The 25,962-nt window shown below is 30.8% G+C and overlaps 2 protein-coding genes across 5 annotated transcripts; one reads left to right on the top strand and one right to left on the bottom strand.

The window, feature by feature from the left end:
* Positions 1 to 1,256: 1,256 nt before the first annotated feature.
* Positions 1,257 to 11,926, bottom strand: LOC101256312 (exosome complex exonuclease RRP46 homolog). Of its 2 annotated transcripts, XR_003247647.2 has the most exons (11): positions 11,508 to 11,926; positions 11,317 to 11,430; positions 11,065 to 11,165; positions 9,300 to 9,320; positions 8,369 to 8,441; positions 8,192 to 8,259; positions 7,949 to 8,081; positions 6,594 to 6,947; positions 3,779 to 3,864; positions 1,705 to 3,251; positions 1,257 to 1,606 (listed from the first exon to the last, which is right to left on the bottom strand). XR_003247647.2 is itself a non-coding variant. In XM_004245124.5 (8 exons), exons 1-8 carry the CDS (start codon positions 11,611 to 11,613, stop codon positions 6,865 to 6,867), a joined length of 699 nt encoding a protein of 232 aa, XP_004245172.1. In that variant the 5' UTR covers positions 11,614 to 11,926; the 3' UTR covers positions 6,374 to 6,864. The 2 variants fall into 2 exon arrangements, 1 of the variants encoding a protein (XP_004245172.1); XM_004245124.5 differs by lacking the exons at positions 1,257 to 1,606; positions 1,705 to 3,251; positions 3,779 to 3,864 and having other exon boundaries at positions 6,374 to 6,947.
* Positions 11,927 to 16,762: 4,836 nt separating this feature from the next.
* LOC101256021 (probable glycosyltransferase At3g07620) lies at positions 16,763 to 20,029 on the top strand. Of its 3 annotated transcripts, none has more exons than XM_069288129.1 (5): positions 16,763 to 16,928; positions 17,540 to 18,365; positions 18,453 to 18,583; positions 18,868 to 19,216; positions 19,315 to 20,029. In XM_069288129.1, exons 2-5 carry the CDS (start codon positions 17,583 to 17,585, stop codon positions 19,960 to 19,962), a joined length of 1,911 nt encoding a protein of 636 aa, XP_069144230.1. In that variant the 5' UTR covers positions 16,763 to 16,928; positions 17,540 to 17,582; the 3' UTR covers positions 19,963 to 20,029. The 3 variants fall into 3 exon arrangements, with proteins under 3 accessions (XP_069144230.1, XP_010325097.1, XP_004245171.1); XM_010326795.4 differs by having other exon boundaries at positions 16,804 to 17,108; XM_004245123.5 differs by lacking the exon at positions 16,763 to 16,928 and adding an exon at positions 17,064 to 17,354.
* The last annotated feature ends 5,933 nt before the right edge of the window (positions 20,030 to 25,962 follow it).

Here is a 25,962-nt window from a genome sequence, read left to right as displayed (position 1 = left end):
CATCACTCTGGACAAAATCTACGTGGAATTTCAATCTCTAGAGCTAATATTCTCAATTTTTTTTATGAAAAAATGTTTGTTACAACTAATTTCATGAAACGTGGAATTCATATACTATATTTTTAACTTTTAAAATGCTAATGGCTAGCCCATCAAATTTGTGAATCCTGTTAAAATAATTATTAGCAAGAAACAGTAGGACAAATAAAGGACTTAGTGATTTTTACAAATGGTTTTGATTTTTTTTTTTAATTATTGGATTATCGATTTTTAAAGTTTTGAGGTTTTTTAATAGGTTGATCAATAATTTGATTAAATAATTATATTTATACCATTTAGTATATAAATTGTTTGAATTTGGTTTAAAAGTTGGTCAAACCAACTTTTAAATCAGTTTTTTTGACTTCTGAAAGTGTTTGACAAATAATTTAAATAAGTAAAAAATAACTTAAAATAAGTTGGGAAGTGTTTGGCAAGGCAAAAAGATGACTTAAAATAAGTCAAAAATCAAAAGTAGGTCTCCTCTTACTTTTTGTTTTTGACTTAAAAACTACTTTTTTAATTCAATCTAAACAGGCTCGTAGAGTATGTTTGGTTTTTTTTTTTTCATGTTGTCTCAAACTCTCAGTTTTCTACCATGATAGTGTTTACTTTTGAGCAGGGTGCAACTGTCAACTCATGTGCATGGTTCATTTGGTTTGTAATGTTGTTTTAAAGTTATTTTCAGTTAATTTCTTTGTCTCAATTTATAATAGTTAAATATATAACAAAATCGATTAACAATCAATAATTTATAAGCTAATATGCTAACGATTCTATAACAATTTAACATATAAAGTAATAAATAATAAATCAAATTGATAAAATTTAGAATCAAATCGAATCGACTAATGCACAACTCTAATTAAGAAAATGACTATATGAATACAATAATTTCGAACTTTTGTATGGGACTGGTGTGTAGGGTTTAGTTGTAAGCTAAGACCCAAAATTTTATTGTCCTCTCCATGTTAACGAATGGTAAAGGACAAGAAAGATGAATGACAGAGAACAACTCTATAACAAATAAATAAAATATTTGAAGACGAAACATATATACGACTTAGCATACGCCTCTTTTTTGCTTTTCGAAATTAAAAAATGTTAATTATTTTAATATGTACGTGAACATAGAATATTTAAATTAATTCACAGACTATCACATAAATTAGGACATGAGAGTATTGAATGCAAGGTAATTAAATGAACATAGAACATATAAAGATTGAACATATATTAGATTGATCTCATACATAATTTGAATTTCTGCAATGTGACCAAGAGGTCAAAATTCAAGCATTGGAAATAGTCTCTAGTAGAAATGCAAGATAAGCATGCATACAATTAATAGACCCTTATATATGATCGGGTTCTTTCTCGAACCCTATATATAGCAGGAGCTTTAGTACACCAGACTGCCACTTTATATATAATTTGAATTGCTTATATTAGATTCCTAATTAATCATATAGTATACTTCTAAGACATTAATGGCACGAAAGCTCCATGAAATCCGTATAGTAGCAACTGGTTCTTCCGTAAATTTCTTTGCATCAGTTATACAAACCTACAAGAAATGAAATTAGAAGTAAATCGATGATTTAAATTTAATGAGTTCAAATATGATAGTTTTGAAGTGCGCTAAATTAATTGTATTCTACTTACCTGAGAAATATTCTCATTTTCTTTATGTGTAAATGTGATGATCCAACCGTCGTCTTCATCGATGCCTTCAAAGTTTTGGAACAAAGGAAGTTCCTGAACAAAATGTGTTCTTTGGGAACATGTGATATTCTGCTTTAATTAATTCATCCTATATATTTCATTTCACAAAGATTAACTAATTGGTAATACTATATGAAGTATCAATCCCTCTTTTTTTAGAAAATGTATACAACTCAAAACAGTCCCTACGAGATGCAGGCTGATGAGAGGAATCTGAATGACCAGAATGCTCTCCACGAACTATAGGTCTAGAAAATGAACCCTGTGAAGTATGCATCGAGCTCTTAGAACTATTCCCAGGGTAACCAGCCTCAGACGCAGGTATAGCAGCATGAATGGGTCTGCTATACTGAGAGTGATAACCTTTCCCTACATAACCTCGACTCCTAGGCGGAGCACCACCATAATCATCTGAATAACGGGTCCTCTTGCCCTCACACTGCTCAAATCCCTCATGTTGAATCATCTCCAACTCTTACCACTTTGTGGAACAGAACACCAGAAGCAGCAACCTGAAAAACTCCTAGGCGAATCGGAATAATCAGCCCCTTAACAAACCTTCTCACTCTCTCAGCCTCTGTGGGAAGTATTATCGAAGCATGCCTAGCTAAGGCATGAAATTTACTCTCATACTCTGCGACTGACATACCACCTTGCTGCAAACCCTCAAACTCGGCCCTCTTGCACTCCCTCTCACTGCGTGGGACAAATTTGGCTAAAAATATCTGAGTAAACTGAGTCCAGGATAGTGGAGGGGATCCAACTTGCCATTGACTAATATAATCCATCCACTACTGCTTGGCAGAGCCAGTCATCTGAAACGTTATGTAGTCAACTCCATGAGACTCCACTAATCCAAGATTATGCAACCTCTCATGACAACTAACTATAAATTCATTTGCATCCTCAGTTAAGTCACCAGTATAAGTAGGAGGATTCATTAGCCTGAATTTCTCAAACATCTTTTGCTCATCAATGGTCATAGAAAACATGTTCACCAAATGTGATGCGATATCTGGAAACTCCATACTATCCAAACGAGGAGCTACAACAACAGCTGGCTGAGTCCTAGAAGTCTGAAAATCTGGAGCAACTAACGGTTCTGGAGTCTGACCTCCAACACGAGTCTGTGAGCCATCAGAAGTGATAGGAAAAGTTCATGCCTGAGTCATCCCCTCTAAAAGTCCTAACATACGAGCCAAGGTATCTTGAAGCACTAGGGTGGCAATGGTACTGGGTGGAGCCTGAGCTGGCCCATCCCCCTTGACACGATCTTGCACATCCCCATGAACAACCTCTGTATCAGGAGGTATGGTCCTATTACAACCCTTGGTAGCTATTGATACTTGACCTTCCACAAGTGCTGCAATACGGCCCTTAGCCCGACCTCGAGTTCGTCCCCTGCCTCTACCTCGAATAGTGTTCCCAAAAGCAGGCGCAAAAATAGGATCCCGACCAGCACTTGTCGGTGTATGAGTCCTTGCCATCTGAGAGAATGAGATATCGAGATTATAATTTCAACAAGATCAAGTGTGCACGATAGTGAATGAAAGAACAGAATATTTCCTAAATGTCCTATAACCTCTCGAAGATAGGTATGGACGTCTTCATATCGATCCGCAAAACTCTACTAGACATTGCTCTTGTACTCGTGAGACCGATGAATGTAGGACTTTGATACCAAATTGTCACGACCCAAAAATCACGAGTCGTGATGGCACCTATGTTCCCAACCAATAAGTAAGCCAACCAACATATTTAAACAAACTTAACTAACTAATGAGTGAAAAGACAACAATTAGCAAAATCTCCAACACTGAGTTCCTTATAAGTACAAATGCGAAAAACTGGGGAAAAAAAACGTACTACCCAAGAATTTGTGTCATAAGTATAAGAGCTTTTAAAATACGATGCAAGTCTGAAACTAAAATGACAAATCTAACATAAGGGATATCCTGTCTGAATACTGAATAACAGAATAAGTAAAAGATAGAGGGAGGTGTGGGTCACGGACCAGCCAAGCAGCTCACCACAACTCCAAGACACTCCAAACTCGGACTCAAACTGCTCCTCGAGATGTGCTCCTACTCGAAATTGAATCTGCACCACAAAGAGTGCAACAAGTGTAGTATAAGTACGAAACAACGTTTACCCAGTATGTCTCATTGACTGACAACGAAGAAGTAGTGAAGGGAGTTTATATAAAAAAAAAATAAATTCTTAAATTATACAAGTATATATATATATATATATATTGCACTTACTATTCAAGTTTCATCAATAAAGGTTATCAAACATCAAGTACTTTCCAACCACCAAATAAAACACATAATCATCAAGAATGAATGAGGTGATGAATACCCAGTACTCACTCAACCATATATACATGATACTCCTCGAAAATACATCGAGAGTTCATGATAAATTTATTTGTGTTTTACAAATTCATTTGAAAAAATATTTTTGATAAGAAATTTGTGTTTGACTATTTTTTTAAAATATTGAGGGTCAAATTACGAAAAATAGCAAGTATCAATGTGCTTTTAAGATTATTTTGTAAATAGAAGCTATTTTACGAGTCAATAATTAGGAATTATTCAATTTTTATCATTTTTCGTGTATATTCACCTATGGATCTAACATATAACAAAAATTTCTAAGTATATGCTTTCACGGATGACATATAGCACATAAGAAGGTATTTTTAATAATTTCATTAAGTATGGAAATACTTCTAAGATTTTCAATAGTTGAAAGACCAGAGTAATAATCCACTTAAATTTAAGATTTTTTTTTTTAATACTTATCTCTTATATCTTTAGTCTTATCAAGGTTGAAATAAAAATCAAAACATAGTAATGCATGATTGATTTGAAATTTTACCAATAAAAGAAAAGAACAAATGCAAAGATCGAACTACAACAAAACAATAAGCCCATAACTCTTGAATCTCCGTCTTACATACCACCAACATATATATTAGATTAATAGGTCATATATCTCCATTTCTAAATTAGAGAATTTCTGTTCGTATTATACTATAAAAAATATTTTTAATAGGGAATTGTTCCCTTTAAATGGGTCTTGTGCATCGCAATAATCAGGGTAATATGTACCGAATATATTTAGAAAACAAGAATCACTGATATATAAACTTATATATGAATCTTACGCGATATAAATTTAAATTAGTCAAATTAATATAATCCGAATACTAGATGACTAAAAGAATGAGATGCACTCATGTACAAACTTATTATAGGGCAGTTATTTCTTGAAACTATTCTATTGCACATTTTACAATTTTAAAATAATCATGATTCATGATAAGTCGATCTCCTCTTAAATTTTGGATCGAGTTAGCTAGTAAATTAGTTTTATGTTACGTAATTACATGATTAAGTAATAACATACATACTTATATTAATTAAATTTGAAAGCTCACAGTATTTAACCACCAAAAACATGCATGGTTGCTGTTCTTGGTCACATGAGCTGTTGTGTATATGTTGTTGCATTGAACAATAATAATTCAAGTGTGTGTGGTTGCTTTGAGTCATCAAAAGCATTAGTCATATCTTCACTTCTATCCCCCAATTTTCCCATCCTCACTAAGGGCCACTTAATATAATTGAAGATATAAAATAAAAATTTAATCGAAGGCCTAAAATTATTACTTTATATTCTTTTTTAAAAAAAATGAATTTTCAAAGAGTTTTTAAAAAAAATTAGTTTTAGACAAGGCTATATTAATTCAACTTGAATAATATTATTTTGTTGAGGCAGCTATGATATGGATTGTTAACAAAATTCCATAAGTAATAGTTTGAAATACTTTAAATAAAGTAAAAAGGGTTTGAAAAATACTTTAACTTTGATCGAAATTGTTGTTACGATACCAAACTTAATGGAGGGTCTTTTACTTCCTGCACTATTTAATTAATAGTGTATTTTAAAGGTATATATGTGCCCACACGGCCACATTACTATTTAAAATGATGCAATATCTTTTATGTCAACGTTGACACATATATACCTTTAAAATACATTATTATAGTATATGGGGTAAAAGGTTGTTTCCAAAGTTTGGTATTGTAAGTTGTAATAACAATTTCGACCAAAGTTGAAGTATCTTTAAGACCATTGTTCCTTAAATAAAGCTAAGAGAAAAAATCATAGAATATGTACGTAATTCAAGAAGTTGATAACTTGACATAACTTATAACTTAAATATGCTTGTCGTAATGCTTGAAATTTTAAGAAGAAATTAAAAAAAATGTAATTATCAATTTCAACTATTGATTGAAATTTTTAAAAAAATTACACTTGACTAATCAAAAAGTCGACAAAGGAAGTGCAAAAGGAGTTTAACAAAAAAAGATGAATAATGTGTGTTAGCAATAAGATTTTCATGGTTTCTTCTATTTGCAATAGGGTTCAGGAGAATAAATTAATAAAATATTTTTAATTTATGCAGAGCAGATTAAATATTTTTATGGATTAAGCTCAACCCGCCCATTGCAGCCAAATTGATTCAGGTCTGTTCCAAACCTGGAGGCTAAGACACATTAGTTTTTAGATTTTTTGCAGATAAGTAGATTTAAAATAATTTTTCAAAGATTCAAATCAGGTAGGTACATAAAATATTGCAAATCAAATTTGAGGGGATGTTTCTGAATTATACTTTATAACACTACCTCTCTTAAAAATCATCAAAATCTAACCAGCTTCTGTGACGAGTATCAAAAATGAAGCTGTAATGCAAACTTATACTCAGAATACATTTTTACTGGTATCATGGGCATCAATTAAAGAGATTAGTTTGCTACCTAGATTTTCGTCGGGTGTCTCTCCTGCAAATTGAAAGGGGAATATGCTACACTGACATTCCATGGAAAACCACATCTCAACTATTTGATTGGTAGCCAAAGCCATCGAGATGACATCAAAATTTACAACGATCATGACACATCCACGTTCAATTTATGCCAGCAAAGATCCAACACGAACAAGTCAATGCACTAGGAAAGTCAGTGAGAGATCTCATTTTTGCTGATCCAAGTCAATTGAACTCAACTTGGATTAGTCACTTTCGACTTGTTATTGCAAGTTTCTCCTGAAAAAATCAGACAACTTGGAAGTGGCAGCACGTCCCCTCTCCAAACAGCGTATGTAGTCGTCAACTGAATACAGCAAACATCTCAAGTCATAACAGTTGATCTAAGCACTCTTACGGAACAAAAGCCTCAACATGAAATCCACTATAGTGGCAACAACTTTTTCTGTCAGTTTATCAAAAATGATATCCAAATAGCTTAAAGAGAAAATAGCTACCAACTGTAGGCCAAAGGTTAAAAAGGTCCCACTTTTTCATTCTTAATCTAACTATCTTCTTACGTCAAAAAGATCAAAAAGTGATAAGGCTCCAAAATGCATATATAACATTGAATGTTTAACTCTTATCCAAGATATCATGCAATGTGAAATGGAGGTTACATTGCAGGAAGGGGAACAAATACGGGGGGGGGGGGGGGGGGGGGGGGTGTTAAAGGGGAAGCAACATACATCTACTAAATACAATTTAGCAGTAGATCTTACGTTCTTTGTCAGTTCCATAAGCAGGTTAAAACAAACTTTACAGAATTAATTCCACATATTTGACTCTGCAATCAAACTAAAACACAATTTTTTGAGAAGCAAACTACAACTACAGACTGCAAATGTTGTAACTACTTAATTCAAAAAATTAAGAGCAATTGTGAAATATCATGCTGAAGGTATTGCTCCATATCTACATGTATTACAGTGACCAACTATAATGCATCACTTGTTGCAAAGAGATTAATCGTAAAGATACCAGACAAATAGCTATCCACTAGCAACAGGAGGAATCAACAAACTGTTGACTAAACTCTCGGCTCTCAGAATCACAAGCTCCAACCAGAAACCAAAGTTTCATAACCAGGCAGAATAACAAAGAACTTTGAGGTAATGAAGCTCCCACCATACATAATAAAAGCATAGTGCTATCTCAAAAGCATAGACTGCTGATTTTGGGGAACACAAAACCAGCAGTTTTATACCAGTACAACTTTGATGATACAACAATCATAGCAGTAAAAAGAACTTCTACAGATAATCATTAATGACATTACGAATGTAAGTGCATAGATTCGGATCTTACCCGACATTACACCATGCGTAGAAGATGTTATAAGCCCGTGTTCCATGGGTTCACCTCTCACTTTCAATGCTTCTTCAGGAAGCACAGATAATGTCGAGTTTGGGAAAACTAGATATACAAATGCCTTCATTCTCTGTTATCATCGCGTAAGCAAATCATTCAACATTATAGTTGCATGAGTATGGGCTAGTTAAGAATGCTAAAAAAGCTTACAAATTACATAAAAGACTAAATGGAAAAAACCTGTTCTTCTAGCTTGCTAGGGTCCAGTAGAATATGTCCACTCTCTGTTAGACAACAACATATTGCAACTACAGAAAACAATAAGTATCCATCATTTCATCTTTCCTCATATTGATCAATAAGTAAATTATCAAATAATGATGCTAAATCGCAAAATTGCAGATAGAAGATTAATACCAGCAAGGTGCTTCAAAGGAATGCCAGCATCCACAAGGGCAGCACATAATGCATTTATGGCACATGGAAGAAGCTTAGGAAAAATGCAGTCAAGGAAATTTCTTAACTAACAAGCAAATCAAGGTTGAAGAATGATGTAACATCAGTAATTTGCAGAACTCTAGCATCACATGATAGACGAGATAGAGGTGGTTCCCTTTAAAAAAAGATAGGTCATTTTGCTGAGTTTCTTCAGAACGGTTTTATCATGGTCACATTCTCCTGATTGGATATTGGTTCCTGCAATTTCAACTTTCTAGATATTACAATAGACAAAATGTGGCATAAAAAGAGTTACGCCCTTCTGACAGATAGGTATACTCTGTCCTCTCACCATCCCTACTCTCGATCACCTTATAGAGTATAACCAAACTACGTTAGTTTGTCCCACGTTTATTGTTGAATGTGCATTTGGTCTCTTTATATGGACTTAAGCAATCATCACCTCATGAGATAGCTTTTGAGGTTGAGCTAGTCTCAACGTCTATTTCTTTAACGTGGTATCAAAGTCAAACTCATCCTAGTTCTATGTTAACCAACTGTTGGGCCCCCACAAAATGATGTCCACGCTCCAGTTGGCAGGACCGAGCGTGTGGAATGTATGATCCCTTAAAACAATTGACTCTTAAAAAACATCAAATCTAACCAGTTCCCAGAACAGAGTATTAAATGAAGCTGTAATGCAAACTGATATTCAATCCATCTTTTGTAAGTAATCAACTAATCATTTGGGATTAAGAAATTGGTATGCTCATTCACATACAATTTGATGGTTTGATCGTTTATTCAAATTGATGAGAGCTCTCTTCACGATATCCCTGAGCACTCTCAGATATCAGGGTGTAAATCTTTTAAATTGTAGCAACATGAAGAGTTCAATAACTAAGGATACAGCTCCATCATCGTTGACAACCTGCATCAAAACTTAAATTGGAGCTATCATTATGATTAAACAAATAGATATACAATTAGCAATTCGCAATTAGCCAAAAAAAAAAAAAACAAAATCATAATAATGCATAGAAGCATGAGTTTTCTGATATCTTGAGTTTCAGATGACACAAAGCCAACCAACAAAGATGTCAGAAACTAGTTCAATCGACACAACTGTCTTGTATGTGTATAAATGTAATGTTCATCATTGCTACACTGCACTCCAATATCTTAGTATACTGATGGGAATACTGTTTAGCCCCAACAAAAGTGGCTAGAAAGTGCACTTCAGCTTTCATGCTTAATTGAGTAAATGACAAAACAAAGTGAAAAGACAGAAATTAACAAGAAATAAAATTCATAACATCTATGTAGCCCAATTGACTTTAATCCCTCAAAGGTGAAACGGACATTTAGCAGCTCTACTCCAGACTTGGGCTATAACTTATAAGTGACTGCAACATAATCATTACTCATTGCCAATCTAGGTGATTATGTCTTCGTCATTAGGTACCATATCCTCTTTACATGCATTATATTATGCTCTTTGAATCACAGATTACAGCCCACTATGCTTTGAGATAATGGTATGAATGTATGATGTTGGTCCCTTGTAAAGAAGGGATATCATAATGCCCGTTTCTCAACATTTCATCCTACTGCTTCGCTCTTCATATTTTCCTATCACTGTCTTCTCTTTGGAAAGTTGTAACTGCTACAATGAACTTCTTTCTACTTAGCATTCTGTTCTGCTCTGAAATATCTATTTCACTACAGGTACTTTCATCATCTTCTTAAGCTTGTTATAGTTGGTAAAAGAAGACTATCAACATGGAATGTTGCTCCTCTAGCTCTTATGTGAGTAGTTTGGAAGGAGAGAAATAGAAAGGTAGAACAAGATTTTGTTTATTTGAGGAATATCATGATACCTCTAGTTCCCTTTTGGCGCACCTTTGAGTTTCTGGTTTGTATATAGGTAACTTTTGTCAAGAACCATGTCTTATTGTAGGGTCTCTACTTTTTGGTATATTGCTTGTAGAGGGGGATTTTCCCAATAACAAAGAAACAATTTACCTAATATAAAAAATGTCCAAAATTTCACTACTTCCCTAGTAAGTTTATTGCCTTCAGACTTCTTTCAACGACTAGTCTTTTAAACATGTAAGAGCAGTAAGTTGTGTGTGTTAATTACTTTCCTTCAAGAACAAACTCAAGTTCTCCATCCAGACTACAGCTATAGTACAAAGCTAACAACTTGTCCACCAACAAAATGAAGACCTAAACCCCATATATACAACAAGAACGACATCTCTCCTCAATCCCTAGCTAGTTGGAGTTGGCTACATGAATACTCACTGTTCATCTTGCTCCATCGAAAACCACTTTCATTCGTGTGTTTAATAGTTTAGGCTGTCTTACACTCGAAGTTCTTTACAATTCTTTTTATTGACAAGGGAAACCCGCAGCCGCTACGCTTTGAATGTGCACAGGGTAAAACCCCGCTCCTATGCAATAGCTCGCAAACCACATAGGAAAGGTAACCGGCACTAGGCAAGCCCGGTGCGACGAGCTCGACCCAGAAGGCAAAACCCGTGCTCTCGCTTGTCAAGGGGTTCCGAACTTGGAAGTCCCAAGCCCAAACCACTAGGTCACCCCGAAGGATTAAGTTCTTTACAATTCTACTGACATACAAATCTCTAACAGGTAAGTTCATACTGTCTCACCTGAATGATAATTGACGTGGTGGTATTTGGATGAACATTCAAAACACAAATGCTTTGCACGGTCTTCTTCAAAATCATCTCATACTCCTTCTCCGCTTTACCTAAACATAAATTAGATTTTGAATAACAAAACAGCATGCCCCATTCACACATATAATGTTGCAACACCAAACAATTAATATCAAACAATGCAATTGGCCCATTCATCAATTAGTAACAAAAGTGTATGACACTGTGTTTAATGAAACTAACCAATCTGCCCAGTTTTTGGCTTCCAAATGACTTCAAAACATGCCTTCTCTGGATTCTCGTTCTTGTTTGTTCCAGCCTTTGGTCCATAAACAGCAGCAAGAACTTTCGTCTCCCCTGTACACAAGTATAAAAGTTTCCAACTTTAAATGAAAACGACTAAATTGAATCACCCAAATTTATGATTTAAATACCTTGAGACCAACTTGCAGAGCCATGAGCGCGATTAAGAACATTACGAGCGCAACTCAATGGTCTCAATTGATTAGCTGTTCTCCCATCTTTTCTATCAATCTCCATAGCTCCACAACTTCAACAATTTTATGAAGAGAAGGGGTTTAGACTAGGGTTTTATGAAAAAAAAAAAAAAAAGGAAAGTGGAAATTTTATTGGAGAAAAATAATCAAATAATCATTATATTCCTACAAATATAATCTTTAATGGGTTAAGATCATCAAAATATCCTATTATTTTCGTTTATTAATTAAAATAACTCACTCCCTACGCTCACTAAATTAAATAAATCATATAAAAATTAAACTCAATTATAAACATCTCAATTCATTAAATTTGTCTTTATATTTGTATTTTCTTTTGTGGAATATATATATATATATATATATATATATATATATATATATATATATATTAGACAAAAGTGTATGTGCTAACGGGCCGACTATTTTTAATTTTTTGCTTCACTTTATGTGGTATAGATAAAATTTAGAGAGACAATTAAATTTTAATATAATTTTTAAATATTTTAAATTGTTAATTATTGTAAATCATCATAATTTTTAAATATTATATGTTACTTTTCTTGTACTATGTATCACAAACATAATTCAAGAGTTAATATGTCGTTAATAATTGATATTTACAATACTTTTTACATAATTTTCAAATTAAATAATGCATGTTGTTGTAAAACTTGAGAACAAAAGAACAATATAAAGATAAAGTCAAGAAGGATATTAGACAATAGGAACAATATGAGATAATTTTATTTCGTTCAAATGTTCACCAAATCTTTAAATGTATACAATATGAATATTTATGTCTCTATTTATAGTGTAACATAGAGGCATACAAAAGATTAGTCATAAACATGAACATAATGGGGGAGGTTATGAAAGTGAAATGTTACAAGAATAATGTTATAAAGATGGAGGTTATGATTATCTTCATAATGGAGGAAAGTAATGGAGATAATGGGTAGAGTAACATCTTGGTATAGTCCATGGACATCCATATTATAACATGTTACTTCTTTTGTCGCATATTGTGTGACATAAATAAATTGATTTTATGAATCAATCAAATTTTTTTATAAGCGATCGGTTTTTGTATATGTTTTATTTAATATTTAATTTGTCAATTATTATGATTTATAATTTTTTATGCAATTATATATATATAGACAAAAATAAGACAAACAAATTAAAATGAAAGAAAAAATAGTTAAGCATGTGGTATATATATATATATATATATATGACACCTTTTTATGGCTTCGATTCATATATTTTATTTTTCTAAACATATTTTCTCATTTTTTTCAATTATTTTATTTGCAAAATCATATTTCTTTAACTCATACCTTTTCTGTAGCCGAATAAGTCAAAAAATGTCGAAAGATTTTAAGAGAATAAATAAGAGGGGAAATTTTTGAAGGAGAGAATCAGGATTCTAAATCCTAACTTTACTCTATATTTATGGATAATGAATTGCTATTTCTTAAGCCTAACATTAAAAGTAAAATATAATAATCGTATTTTGCTAATTTTTCAGAATATAGCTTATGTATGTGCCAATAAGATTCCTCTGTTGGTACACTCTCGTAATTGTGTATGTGTTTTCCTAGAAGAATTTGTGTAGATGAGTGTTTTAAAAATTTGCGGCTGTGAAATAATGCGTTTTACTTATTTTAAGGCAAGTCGTAAGTCTCGAGACGTGGAGCGTAAGTCCTATAAATTATTAAATTTTTAATTATAATATAATAACATAAAATTATAAAAATATATCAAAGTTTGAAATAATTACAAACATGATAAATGAACTCATAGAAAATTAAACTTATAATATGATTATACAAGTATAAATAATCTAATATCTTTAAATTTTTAATTTAAAAATATTTTTCATCATATTATATAATTCACCCGTAAAAGAAAATAACTACTAGTATTATGATAAAAACATCACTCAATTATAAACAAAAATAAAATTATTTTCAAACAACTAAATAAAATATGATAACTTTGAGATTTATGTCAAAACCATGAAGAGCAATGATAAATGAAAAAGTAAAATTTCATTACATATATTTAAAAGAAATATTACGTAATGTATAATCAATCACCTTCACAATCTTATCAAATAGTAAAGATGTGATACTACTACAACTTGCTATTTGAGTTACTCTCAATTTAAAGATGTGATACTACAACATGCTATTTGAGTTACTCTCAATTTTCTTTTCTCTATAAATTAAAAAATTATGAAGTATCATTCATTTATTCAAGAATTATGAAAATCAACAATGTTAACTAATTAAAATTTTAAAAACGTATAATTTGTCTAAAATTTATTAAGTGAGCCCCGAGCGTTGGACGTACTTAAAGCGTACAGTAGGGCGCTTAGGGCGTAAGTCTTATAGAGAACTAAGTCATACACTTGAGTCTTAGGACATTTTGCATGAGTCTAGTCCCAGGGCGAATTCCAGCAGAGTCTTTAAGAACACCGATGTAGACCCTTATTATGATTTTAAAAAAAATTAAAGCATATATAGAAGTTTGGATATGAATTTGTAATATTTGAAAAAAAAAATTAGAAATTGGAGTTATTTTACAAATGAATGTTTGAAAATTGAAGGTATAATAGGAACATATATTTTGTTTGAAAAGGTTTTGAAGTTTTGTGAAATAAGTTCTTTTTCTTTTTACTTAAATTTGAGAAATCTCACCTTAGCCAAAACAAAAATTAACTAGAGCATATAACTAAAAAGTAATTTATCTTATTTCTGAGAATCAGAAGAACAAAAGATTTGTATGTCTAAAGAAAGAATTAACTCCTATTTGATGTAATAGCTTTTGGAGTAGAATTTGAAAATTTGGGTTTTGAAGTTGTATTTGTTTTTAATTTTTATGTATTTGGAGTAGAGACAAATATGATATGATATGGTATAATTTTTGAAAATTTGATTCGGTAATGTGATTTTTATTTTCAAAAATAATAACCCACTGCATTAATTTGGCATGGTTTGATATTATTAAGTTTAATTTCGATATTTTATTGTATGATAAATTAGTAATTATATTTTATTGAATTTGACTTATATATACTCATATAAAATAAAATTATTATTTTAACTTTTCAAAAAATGTTCCAATTACATCAAACTATTATCTTAGGCATATATAAATACGTATTAAAAAGAAAGTATAATTAAGCAATTTTTTGTTAATCAAATTATACAAAAAAAAGAAGAAAGCAATTTCAATCAAAATAAAATTGTCAAAACTTCTATCAACTAAACATTTAATTTTGTTCAATCATTATTTAAGCAATTTTTTGTTAATCAAATTATACAAAAAAAGAAGAAAGCAATTTCAATCAAAATAAAATTGTCAAAACTTCTATCAACTAAACATTTAATTTTGTTCAATCATTATTTAAGCAATTTTTTGTTAATCAAATTATACAAAAAAAGAAGAAAGCAATTTCAATCAAAATAAAATTGTCAAAACTTCTATCAACTAAACATTTAATTTTGTTCAATCATTATTCATTAGTATTATACAACAATATATATGAATTATTTATATAACTATATACTTTGATACGATATTTTATATTTTATTCATAATTATCGAATATTAATATCTAACATAAAAAAGTTTAAAATGTTTAACATATATCATACCAAAAATTCATAATATAGGAACCACAATATCAAAAATTTTGATCCATTACTGTACCATGTTTACCTCTTGTTTGGACATGTAGTTTACTTAAAATAATTAAAAATTTATGGGTGAAAGTATCAAGAAATTCAAATTTTGGCTTGAAAAATTGAAAACGTTTATCGATCAAAATTGTAAAATATAATAAGATTTTATTGTCAAACAAATATTTAAAGATAAAACTATAATTAAACTCTAGGTAAGTAATAAGACGTCATCAATTTGGATTTAGTTGAGACTTCAATGTGGGCTCTGGGATGGAAAATCAAAAGTTGGGGCTTTAATGCGGTCTCAAAATACAAAATCAAAAATCAAAAATCAAAGCTCCAATGTAAACTCTAAACATCGGATGAGAAATACAAAAAGAAGTCAATATGTAGAGATAGTCGGAGTGATTTGAACCCATTTGGCCATAAAATATTTACTTTTTTCAGAGATATTATTTCACCTCACTTAAAAATAAACGTTTGATCATGAAAATTTAACTACGTTTTGAAGTTATATTTGGAAATTGAAAAATAACCAAAACACTCTTTTAATTTTTACTTTTTAAATTTATTATTTTATATTTTAAAAATATTTTCTTATTTCCACAAAATAATCCCACACAAATTATATACATATTCAAATAATGTAAATATATTCAAATTCTATGTATTAACAATAAATACTATACTCAAACATAATTCCAATTTTAAAATTTTCAAATAATTTTTTTTTTAATTTTCATGATCAAATGAGTATTACTGACAAGTGACAACTTGCCATATATCTTAATAGTCTGAAGAATTGGAAAAAAAGTGAATGAATATGTTGATATAGGTAGAGTGATTTGAAGTCTAACAACTTACCATATATATAAGTAATCCCAAGAACAGAAAAAGAGAATTAAATCCAATCACGAGGAATTAATTAAAGGAAAGAAAATAAAAATGGAGTGACATTTACGTCAAATATCGTGTCTATCAATGTCAAAAAATTCGACATAATTTTTGAATAATATGATCATCAAATTATACACATATTTCAAACAGGATAAATACTAATAAAAAATTATTTATAATGAAAATTTACAAATACCATATATGAGTGTTTTAAAAACCAGGACATAAGGCGAGACGTTTCTGTATAGGGCGAGGCGTAAATCTCGAGACATGGATAAGTCTCATATATCTAGGAGGCGTAGTATCATATATATTCAATTTTATAGATTTTATTACTAATATAACAAGTAAAAATAAATCTTTCAATAATTCATAACTTTTATCGAGATAAATATTAATAAACAATAATATAGAAACAAAATATTATAATTAGTATTTGCGAAATATCATTACATCAATAGTAAAAATATGATTTAAACTAATTTTTTTTTAAAAAATAAATTAAAAACATCCAGTGTACGTTTTTACACTCATAACTTACGTTTTTATGTCAGGCTTTACACCTCAAATTTTAAAACTTACGTTTTTTGAATATACGTCTTTTATTTACATTCTGAAGCATCTTTAACATGCATTGCTCCAAGACTCGCTCTAAAACATTTTTCAAAACACTGCTATATATCTTCTTAGGATTCATTTTTAGATCCAATACTCACTGATTCAATATAGAAAATTCATAAGATGGATCAAATGAATCTGGTGACTAGTAAGATATGTATAAAATTTCGTTAGAAATTTAACTCTAATGATTATAATAATTTTTTTAAAAGAATAAGAACAAAAATCTCTGACTTAAAAGAGGACATGTGGCATTCATTAAAAGCTGCGCCCAAAATTTAGCCTCTTGCATGGATTTGCACACTTGTTCAATTTAATGCTAGGACATGTAATTCTTAGTATTTCAAATTTTTTTAATTCAATTCGATTAAATTTGAATTTACCAAATTCTCTTATTGGGATTGATAAAATCCTTACTATTGGTATTTTTTTAATTAAATAGTAGAAAATTTTGTAAGGATTAAAGTTGTAAATTGTAATAATTTAGTGCTAATTTGGTCATATTTCTTAAGCCAAAAAAAAAAAAAAAAAAAAATATACTCTTTGGACTTACTTCAAAGTTGCCGAAGAATAGGTCAGCAAACTTGTTCTTCTTCTTCTGTTAGGGCTAAACACTGCATGTGGTATTTATAGATACAGTATCAACCTATATCATATCTAACTTTTGTCTTCTCCCTGTGAATTTGGATTTTTATCATCAATTTTTCATTTTGAAATCTTTTTGGTTTTGATGATTTCTTCTTTTGGGAAAATTGACAGGGGATTTTAGATGTTGGTAAGTGGTGAATTCAACCTATAAGTTATGGCTGTTGCTGATTTTCTGTGCCGGGCTGAGACAAGGAGAGTGTTATGGGTAATGGGAGGTGTTTTTGCATTTTCTATACTTTTTCAATTTTGTGAACTTCCGTATGGGAATTTCATAGGATCTTTGTTTTCTAGAATGAACTTCAATAGAATGAACTATGTCAATACACAAATCAATTTTACTGGTGGATTTGATGAGAAAATCAGTAGAAGCGATTCGTTTTTTTCGATTGAATCAAAGAAGAATGATGACAGTTCTGGAGTGGAATTGCTGAAACCAAACACGAATTTAGCACCACAAAGGGTTATGGAATTTGGGAATAGATTCAGAGGTAACAATGGAAATGTAGCTCCGGTGTTTGAACAACAAAATAAAGATGATAATATTGTACCTCCACCATCGAACACTGAATCACCGCCATCACCTCCACAAGTTGATGATAATTTGATTGTTCCTATACCTTCTCCGACTGATGAAATAGCTGTTATTGTTGTCCCTTTAAACTCGACGAATGCCACTATACACCTGATGAATTCACCAGCTCCCTCTGTTTCACATAGGCGTGTTGACACCGATGATAATTCGACTGTATTGGCTAGTTCTCATAATCCGAATGAAGCAACAGGGCTATTAAGAAATGATCATGCCTTGTCAGGGAATGGCTCCACGATGACCAAAAGAACTCCTGCTGCGAAAAAAGCGTCTTTGGAAGGTGTAGTGTCAATATCTGAAATGACTAATATGTTGCTTCGGAGTAGTCACCCGTCAAACCTTTTAACGGTATGTATAGGTATATGTAAGATTAGGAAAGGCCAATTCGTTGAATCGAATCGTTTCTAATTCCTTTTGCTTATTGAATTCTGGCAGAATCCGGCGTGGTCTTCAGCTGGTGATAAAGAATTGCTTAGTGCAAAATCACAGATTGAAACTGCACCTAACAATATCAGTGATGTTGGCCTATATGCACCAATTTATCACAATGTTTCAAAGTTTAAAAGGTACACTTTATTGTATTAGAGGTTTTCATAGCTTACAAATTCATTTCTTGTTGATTTACTAAAGTTGTTGTGGAAAGATAACAATCTATTCATTGCTACTGTTATCAAATTTGGGTCTTAACTGAAGGATCATTTATAAGCTGTGTATTGCATAATCTGCTTATGAATTTCTTCCAGCTTGACATTGGTTATTAAGTAGTTACTTATTGGCTTTTGCTGGTTTGGATGAATCGTGAGATAGCAGTTAGCGATATGTTTACCAGATTTCATTCATCAAAATGCAGGAGTTATGAGTTAATGGAACAGAATCTCAAGATTTACATCTATAAGGAGGGCAAGAGACCCGTATTCCATCAACCAAAGCTCAAGGGCATCTATGCTTCAGAAGGTTGGTTCATGAAGCAGTTAAAAGCGAGCAAGGAGTTCCTCACCGATGACCCAAACAAAGCACACCTGTTTTACTTGCCTTTTAGTTCTCAAACATTGGAAGAAGTGGTGTACGTGCCTGGTTCTCACAGCTTCGATAAATTAAAAGCATTTTTGAACAAGTACCTCGATTTGATCAAGGGAAGATATCCTTTCTGGAACAGAACACAAGGAGCTGACCATTTTCTTGTTGCTTGCCACGACTGGGTACGTTGTTACAAGTTTTTATAATGATCTATGTTCAATCTGTCTCACTTTGATTGATAGGAGTTGTGAAGTGTGTTCCTATATATCTTTTGTCTTAGGCCCCGGAAGAAACTAGGCGTGAGATGGCCAATTGCATAAAGTCTTTATGCAATGCTGATTTAAGAGAAGGATTCAAGTTTGGCAAGGATGCTTCTCTACCAGAAACAAACATTGTCTCAAGTAATCCCTCGAGAAGCCTTGGGGGAAATCGTCCTAGCCAACGAAAATTCCTTGCTTTCTTTGCTGGAAATATGCATGGGTATGTCCGTCCTATTCTTTTAAAGTATTGGCAAGACAAAGATCCAACGATGAAAATCTATGGCCGAATGGACAACCATGACTATATCCTCCACATGAAGAGCAGCAAGTACTGTATATGCGCAAGAGGTCATGAAGTGAACAGTCCACGAGTCGTGGAGTCCATTTCCTACCAATGTGTTCCTGTGATCATATCTGATAACTTTGTACCGCCATTTTTGGAGACATTGAACTGGGAAACATTTGCTGTTTTCGTTCAAGAGAAGGACATTCCCAATCTCAAGTCTATACTCGAATCAATCCCGCTAAGAAGGTATCTGAACCTTTATAACAATGTGATGAAGGTACAACAACATTTCCTTTGGCACCCTCAACCAGTAAAGTATGACACCTTTTACATGATACTTCATTCTATTTGGTATAATAGAGTTTTCCAGATTGCATCCTAGCAAGTTTTGGATTTGCTCATATTGTAGCTTTTACAAGGAAGAAAAAAAAAGAACATTATTATTATTATTTCGATTGATTGGTGCTATTCCCAATTTAATTGACTACACACATCTTTAATGTAACATTACAAGATGCAAAAATCTCTCCGTACAATCAAACTTAGACACTTAAACTATGATGGAGGGAGTATTACCATAGTAGTAATCTGTTTTGCAAATTAATTACACAGGATTATTACGGGCAATTGTTAATGCGATGATTAAAATAATAAGAAAGTGTTTATGTAGTGAATATCACAATGGGAGAAAATCATACCATACATGATATAACTATTTAAGCCCTTTTTACAAAAATACGGAAATATGTTTTTTTCCTTCATATTTACTAAACCTAAGGCGTAGCAATAGTTTATGTAATGTAGTATATTTACCCTCCCTCTAATCCTCCTTTTAGGCTAATAATTAGCGATATAGTTTCGTGATATTGGGCTAATTAAAAAGAAAATGAGAAAAAAAATAATCATATAATACCAAATATGTTATTCCGTTCAAACTTACGGTTCTATTCCTTGATTTTATGCATCGAATTTGGTAAAAACGGTCTTTTCTTTTCTACCATACTTGCGACGTTGGAAAAAAAATTGGATCATAAGATGTCTTTAAATTTGTGGCAAAAACTTTTGACATCTCAAAACTAATTTTATCTATTACATCGAAGAGGAAGAAAAATACACGACATATATATATTTGTGTGTTGCTTGTATTTGTTTAATACAAGTTATATTGGGATTAATTATGTTACGATAAGTTATGTTGAAATTCTTACTGCTTGTTTGATTTGTCATATGCAAACTTATATTCATTGCATAATTTCTAAAAATAAGTTGCTTGTTTACAATAATTCCCTTCACTTTATTTTATTTTCTTTTTACATTTTCTTAGCAAGCTTTAATTAGTTATTCATTCTTTAAAATAAAATTTTCATTTTATTTAGTTTAAATATTTTGTGTGTGCATTTCCATGATTAAGCCGTGTGTTCTTAAAATTAAACTTTCATCTTATTTATTAGGACGACTGCGCAACTAAATCTAATAGATGTGCTACCATCGCACACATGGATGGCTCTTGGCTGGAGGAATGAATGTTTGTGAAGCTCTTGGTTTTGGGCATGTAAAGAGGAGTAAATACAAATGTTTTATTAACGAGGAGTTGCGAGAGATTAAAAATAATAAGTTTGAAAAAAATTTGAAGAGAGGCAATTAGATATAATATAGTAATAAATTTTCAGAGACATGACTATAGATAAAAAAAAAGTATAAAAGTGTGAAAATTATAATAATAGATGATAAGTGGTAGTTGATTGTTTCTCTTCTCTAGTGCTATAATAGAATAGGTTTCAGTATGGAGCACTCGTCTATTTCTTTACCAGTATTATTGTTATTATATACTAAAATTATCTTCTTCTTCAATTTAAAAAAATCAAATGTCCCTTAACTTTTTATTAAGAGTGATGATTTCATTCATCTCATTTCATCTTTTTAGGATGTTTGGTTGAAATACAAGTTATTTTTGAATTAGTTATGTTGAGATTAGAGGCATATTCACATGTATTTTTACAGATGCACGTGCATTCGTTAACTTTAAAAAATTATATATATACATATACATACATTTTAAGATAGACATATATTGTTTTAGACATCCAAAGATAAAAGCTAGTTGGGTTGGTTGGTATAGACAATGGACTTCATTTAGGATGGACTAAGTTTGAATCCCCATCTCCTCATTTCTTGTTTTTTTTTTGTTACCCCATGGTGCAAAGTGAAATTTAAAATCACCACTTCACATAACGCATTATCGATTAGAGTCATTTAATTTTTTTATACATGTATATCGTAGTTTTGTATTTCATATAAATCAATATTGGATTACATACTTTAACTAACGTGCATTATAATTGGTGGTGCACCTCAAATCTTGAGTTCGCATTTGGCTGAGATAAGTTATGCTTGGATTATTTTTTATTGCATGTTAGGTTTGTCATATTCAAACTTACATTCATTACGTAATTTCTAAGAGGCAGTTGTTTGTTTACAAAAAAGAAGAAGAAGAATACGCTCCAACTTCTTTAGTTTTTTGTTTTTCTACATTTTCTTTGCAAATTTTAGTTATTCATTCTTAAAAATAAAATTTTTCATCTTATTTAGCTTAAATATTTTTAGGCGTGCATTTCTATGAGGTTCGGATACATTAATGACATTTTTTATTAAGAAAAAAATAAAAAATTTTAGAAATTTGTGAAACTTATAGGGGATAATGATATGAGTAAATAAAAGGTGGGATTGCTTTAACTATGCAATTCAGTAATGGAGTGAACATTTTGAAAGAACTCAAAATATAAATAAAACATAAAAATTAGGCAAGTAAATTCAACTTTATCTTATATTCACAAACAAAAATTGTATTTATAAAATGCAACTTTTTAATAGAAAAATATATTATCATAAGAACAACGAATAATTAAGATTGTGAATGTTATTACAAATGATATTAAAAATTATGTTAATATACGGGTAAATTTCTGCAGACCAAGAGTGGTAAGTCAGAAAAATACTCGTTGCTGTCATCCTTTAAAATTTGCACCAGTGAATTTACCCGGTTTCTCTTCTTGTGGTACAACGGTTCGAGTTGGTGCAGCAACAACCACTGTAACACCGTTATTTGCCATTTCTGATAAACAAAAGTCGATATAGTCTTAATAAGCAATAAATTATAATTGCAGACTTCAAGGAGTATAAAATCACGAAGATTTTTGTCTCCGCCAGAAACAAAGATTTATAATCATAAAATAATTTCCTTAAAATTATTACCAATCTGTGTTATAAAAAGTTAGAATTATTGATTTCAATAAATTTTGCAGAAACACGAAGTAACCAAAATTTATTGAATCAGTAAGAAAGAAAAACATAAATTTAATTTACAAAAATTAAAATCTGTAAAACACGTACCATAATCTAGAAAAATTTTAAGAGGAAAAGATCAAGTCCATTGAACTCACAGTGTCCCCTTAAGGAAATCTAGTATTCGAGATTTTATTTGGAATATGACCTCCCAATGTAAAATGATCTCAATCACGAGAGTATAGATACCAAAAACTCTGGTGTCAGCTAACCACTCAACAACAGTAAATTACACGAAGTAATTGTTGTGCAGAAAAAGAAGAAGAGATTAGAAAAATTCGTAAGGAAAAATTCTGAAGCGTGAATGATATTTATAGGCAAGAGGAACAAGTTCCGAAAGGTTGCAACCCTTTCAGAATCCACACAACCATTAATGAAAGTTTGCAACCTTTCAAATGGTACTGACTGTTCCTGAAAGATGCAACCTTTTAGAACAGTCATTTCTAAAACGGCGAGAAATTTAATTAAAACGAGTCGCGCGTGGATTCGAGTCGGATTGGGTTAATCAACTAAAAAATGGGTCAGATTAATCAACTAAAAAGTTGATTTTTTCAGTTAATTTCAACTAAATAACATCGTTTCTGTTATCAACTAATTAATTAAAAACATTTAAACTTTGTCCATAAATAAATTCTTAATCATTTTTCAAATTCATAGTCGAGATAAGTGACGACGACGGCGCAAGGGGATTTCTCTTTTCAACTCTTTTAACAAGTAATATGATTATTTTTATATTTAAATTCTCCTATTTCTTTTTCTTCCATCAATGAAAGACAAATACCTTTTTATTAAAGTATAAAAAGATTTTTCAAATTTGTAACTTTTCAAAGCGTTATATATAGTGTTTCCCCTTTGGGGTGGAATTTCAGATTGACACAAGACCAATTCATGATTATACAAATAAATTGTAGTTGCTGGCACAGAAAACTATGAGCTAGGTGTTAGATTTGCATGACATATAATTGGTTGTTTAACACCACCGCTCCAACCTCACTTTATTTGTTTCTTTCCCCTTCATGAAGGTGTCCTCAAAATTTAATGGTTGTTACAAAAGATAAAATTCCAAGGATATACATATATATATGTAAAATCATATGTAATTAACCTAATTTAAGTTTTATCAAATTTATTTATAAATTGAACTTACAAAAATATGTATTATCAATATGGTACGGAATATAAAATATAGAAATTTTTGCTTTTAATATGATAACTCAATTTTTTTTACCAAAGCATGCGGATTTTGACACTTGTATTTTTTCTGTCCCTAATTATTTAATCACTTTTGAATTATTCCATATATTAAATAATTATTAATCCACTTTTGAATTGATCCACATATTAAGAAAATAATTATTGATATAATGAGTTTATTATTTTACCTCTATTAATATGAAGTGAATAAACTAAAAACTTAAGTTTTTTTAAAAAAATCTATTTTTTTCAAAATAATTAATTAAAAATATAATAGGTGAAAATATTCTTTGAATAGGACACAATAATATAGCGCACATCACAGAAACGAGTACCCCTTTATTATAAGACAGGCCCCCGCGTCCTTTCTTAAGAGATACAGCAATCGTCACTCGACAGCTCAAAACTGACCAGTAATTCGTTAAAATAAACAAATAACTACGAATAACTAAAAAAAAAAAAAGCAAATAATTCGAAACATTAGAAACAGAGAAAATAAGGTTCTATATCATCTGCACCTGCTTCAGTGTTATATAAATGTAAACTGACCGTTGCGGTGAGTTGATGGCGATATTTTAGTCTACCTTAAAATTAATGAACAATAAATAACATTTAAGATGTTTTGGTATGAAGGATTTTTCAAAAATAAATAAATGAACTTTTATTTAGTTTTTGATGTTTGATATATAAGTAAAAAATTAATTTTCATTAAAGAACACTGCTCTATTAATGTGGATTGCCACTGCTCACTAATAGAGTCTGTTGTCCTTATTTTCATTAAAGAACTTATTTTTTTCATTTTTCATTTTTTAAAGAAAATATTTAACGGATAAAATATAAAAAAATTTATAGAAATTTTTTTTCTACTTCAAAAGAAGATGTCAGCATATTTATATAAGACGATGATGATGACTGTATACCTTCTTTAATAACTAGTAGTACTAATAACTAATAAGTATAAAAATTAGGGCAATTTTCACATATAACAAATAAAAAATTTATATTTGTATGCTAAACAAAGTTTGCATAATTATTTTCTATAGTAAACATAGAAACTGTAAAATTTGTTATACATATACAGTTGAAGCAAATTGTATAAAACAAAGTGTATAAAACAAGAAAGAGAAAAACACTTGGGAAGAGAACTGTATAAAAACAAAGTGTATAAAACGAATTGTATTATTATAATTGTATAGAACGATTATATACAATTTGAATTTGTATAAGATGAGAAAGAGAGAAAGACAAAAGAGACTTGACAAGGAATATACAATTGAATCGAATTGTATAAAACGAAAAAGAGAGAAATTAGATACAATTTGAAAATTGTATAAAACGAGAAAGAGAGAAAGCCAAAAGAAACTGAGTAGGGGAGTATTTTTATTGTATAATTATAAGTGTATAAGACGAAAATATATGTAATAGCATGTGTATATACAATTTTCTCACGCTTTATACAAACAGAAACACAATTTATACATTTCGTTTCTCTTTGTATAAGTGAGAAAGGCGAGGGTGTCGAGCGAGATTTGGGAGAGTGGCGAGCGAGATCTGGAAGAGGGGAACAAAAATATATGTATTTATACAATTTTCTCTGTTTTATACAATTAGAAACAATTTTTATACACTTGTATTAGTATAAAAAGTGAGGAAGCGAGCGAGAGATTGGAGGAGAATGGCGAGCGAGATATTTGGGAGAGAGACGCCTGATAATTTTTTTGCAAACATTTGCTATGGAACACAATTGATTCAAACCCTAGCTACTTTATTTATTTTAAGTTATTAGTTTGCTATTACATATAATTTTTCCTAAAATTTATATATTTAAAATTTAGATTCATTAATC

Source organism: Solanum lycopersicum, chromosome 8, assembly GCF_036512215.1.
Source record: "Solanum lycopersicum chromosome 8, SLM_r2.1".
NCBI lineage: Eukaryota > Viridiplantae > Streptophyta > Magnoliopsida > Solanales > Solanaceae > Solanum > Solanum lycopersicum.
Note: the sequence above shows the minus strand (reverse complement) of the source record. Positions and strands in the feature narration are given on the sequence as shown.

Coding starts and splice junctions, on each gene's coding strand:
- LOC101256021 (XM_069288129.1), top strand. CDS start 17,583: ATGGCTGTTGCTGATTTTCTGTGCCGGGCTGAGACAAGGAGAGTGTTA. Junction 18,366..18,452: donor ACCCGTCAAACCTTTTAACG/GTATGTATAGGT, acceptor GAATTCTGGCAG/AATCCGGCGTGGTCTTCAGC. Junction 18,584..18,867: donor AATGTTTCAAAGTTTAAAAG/GTACACTTTATT, acceptor ATCAAAATGCAG/GAGTTATGAGTTAATGGAAC.
- LOC101256312 (XM_004245124.5), bottom strand. CDS start 11,613: ATGGAGATTGATAGAAAAGATGGGAGAACAGCTAATCAATTGAGACCA. Junction 8,442..9,299: donor TTGTCAACGATGATGGAGCT/GTATCCTTAGTT, acceptor ATTTTTCCTAAG/CTTCTTCCATGTGCCATAAA. Junction 6,948..7,948: donor TACGCATGGTGTAATGTCGG/GTAAGATCCGAA, acceptor TGCTGTATTCAG/TTGACGACTACATACGCTGT.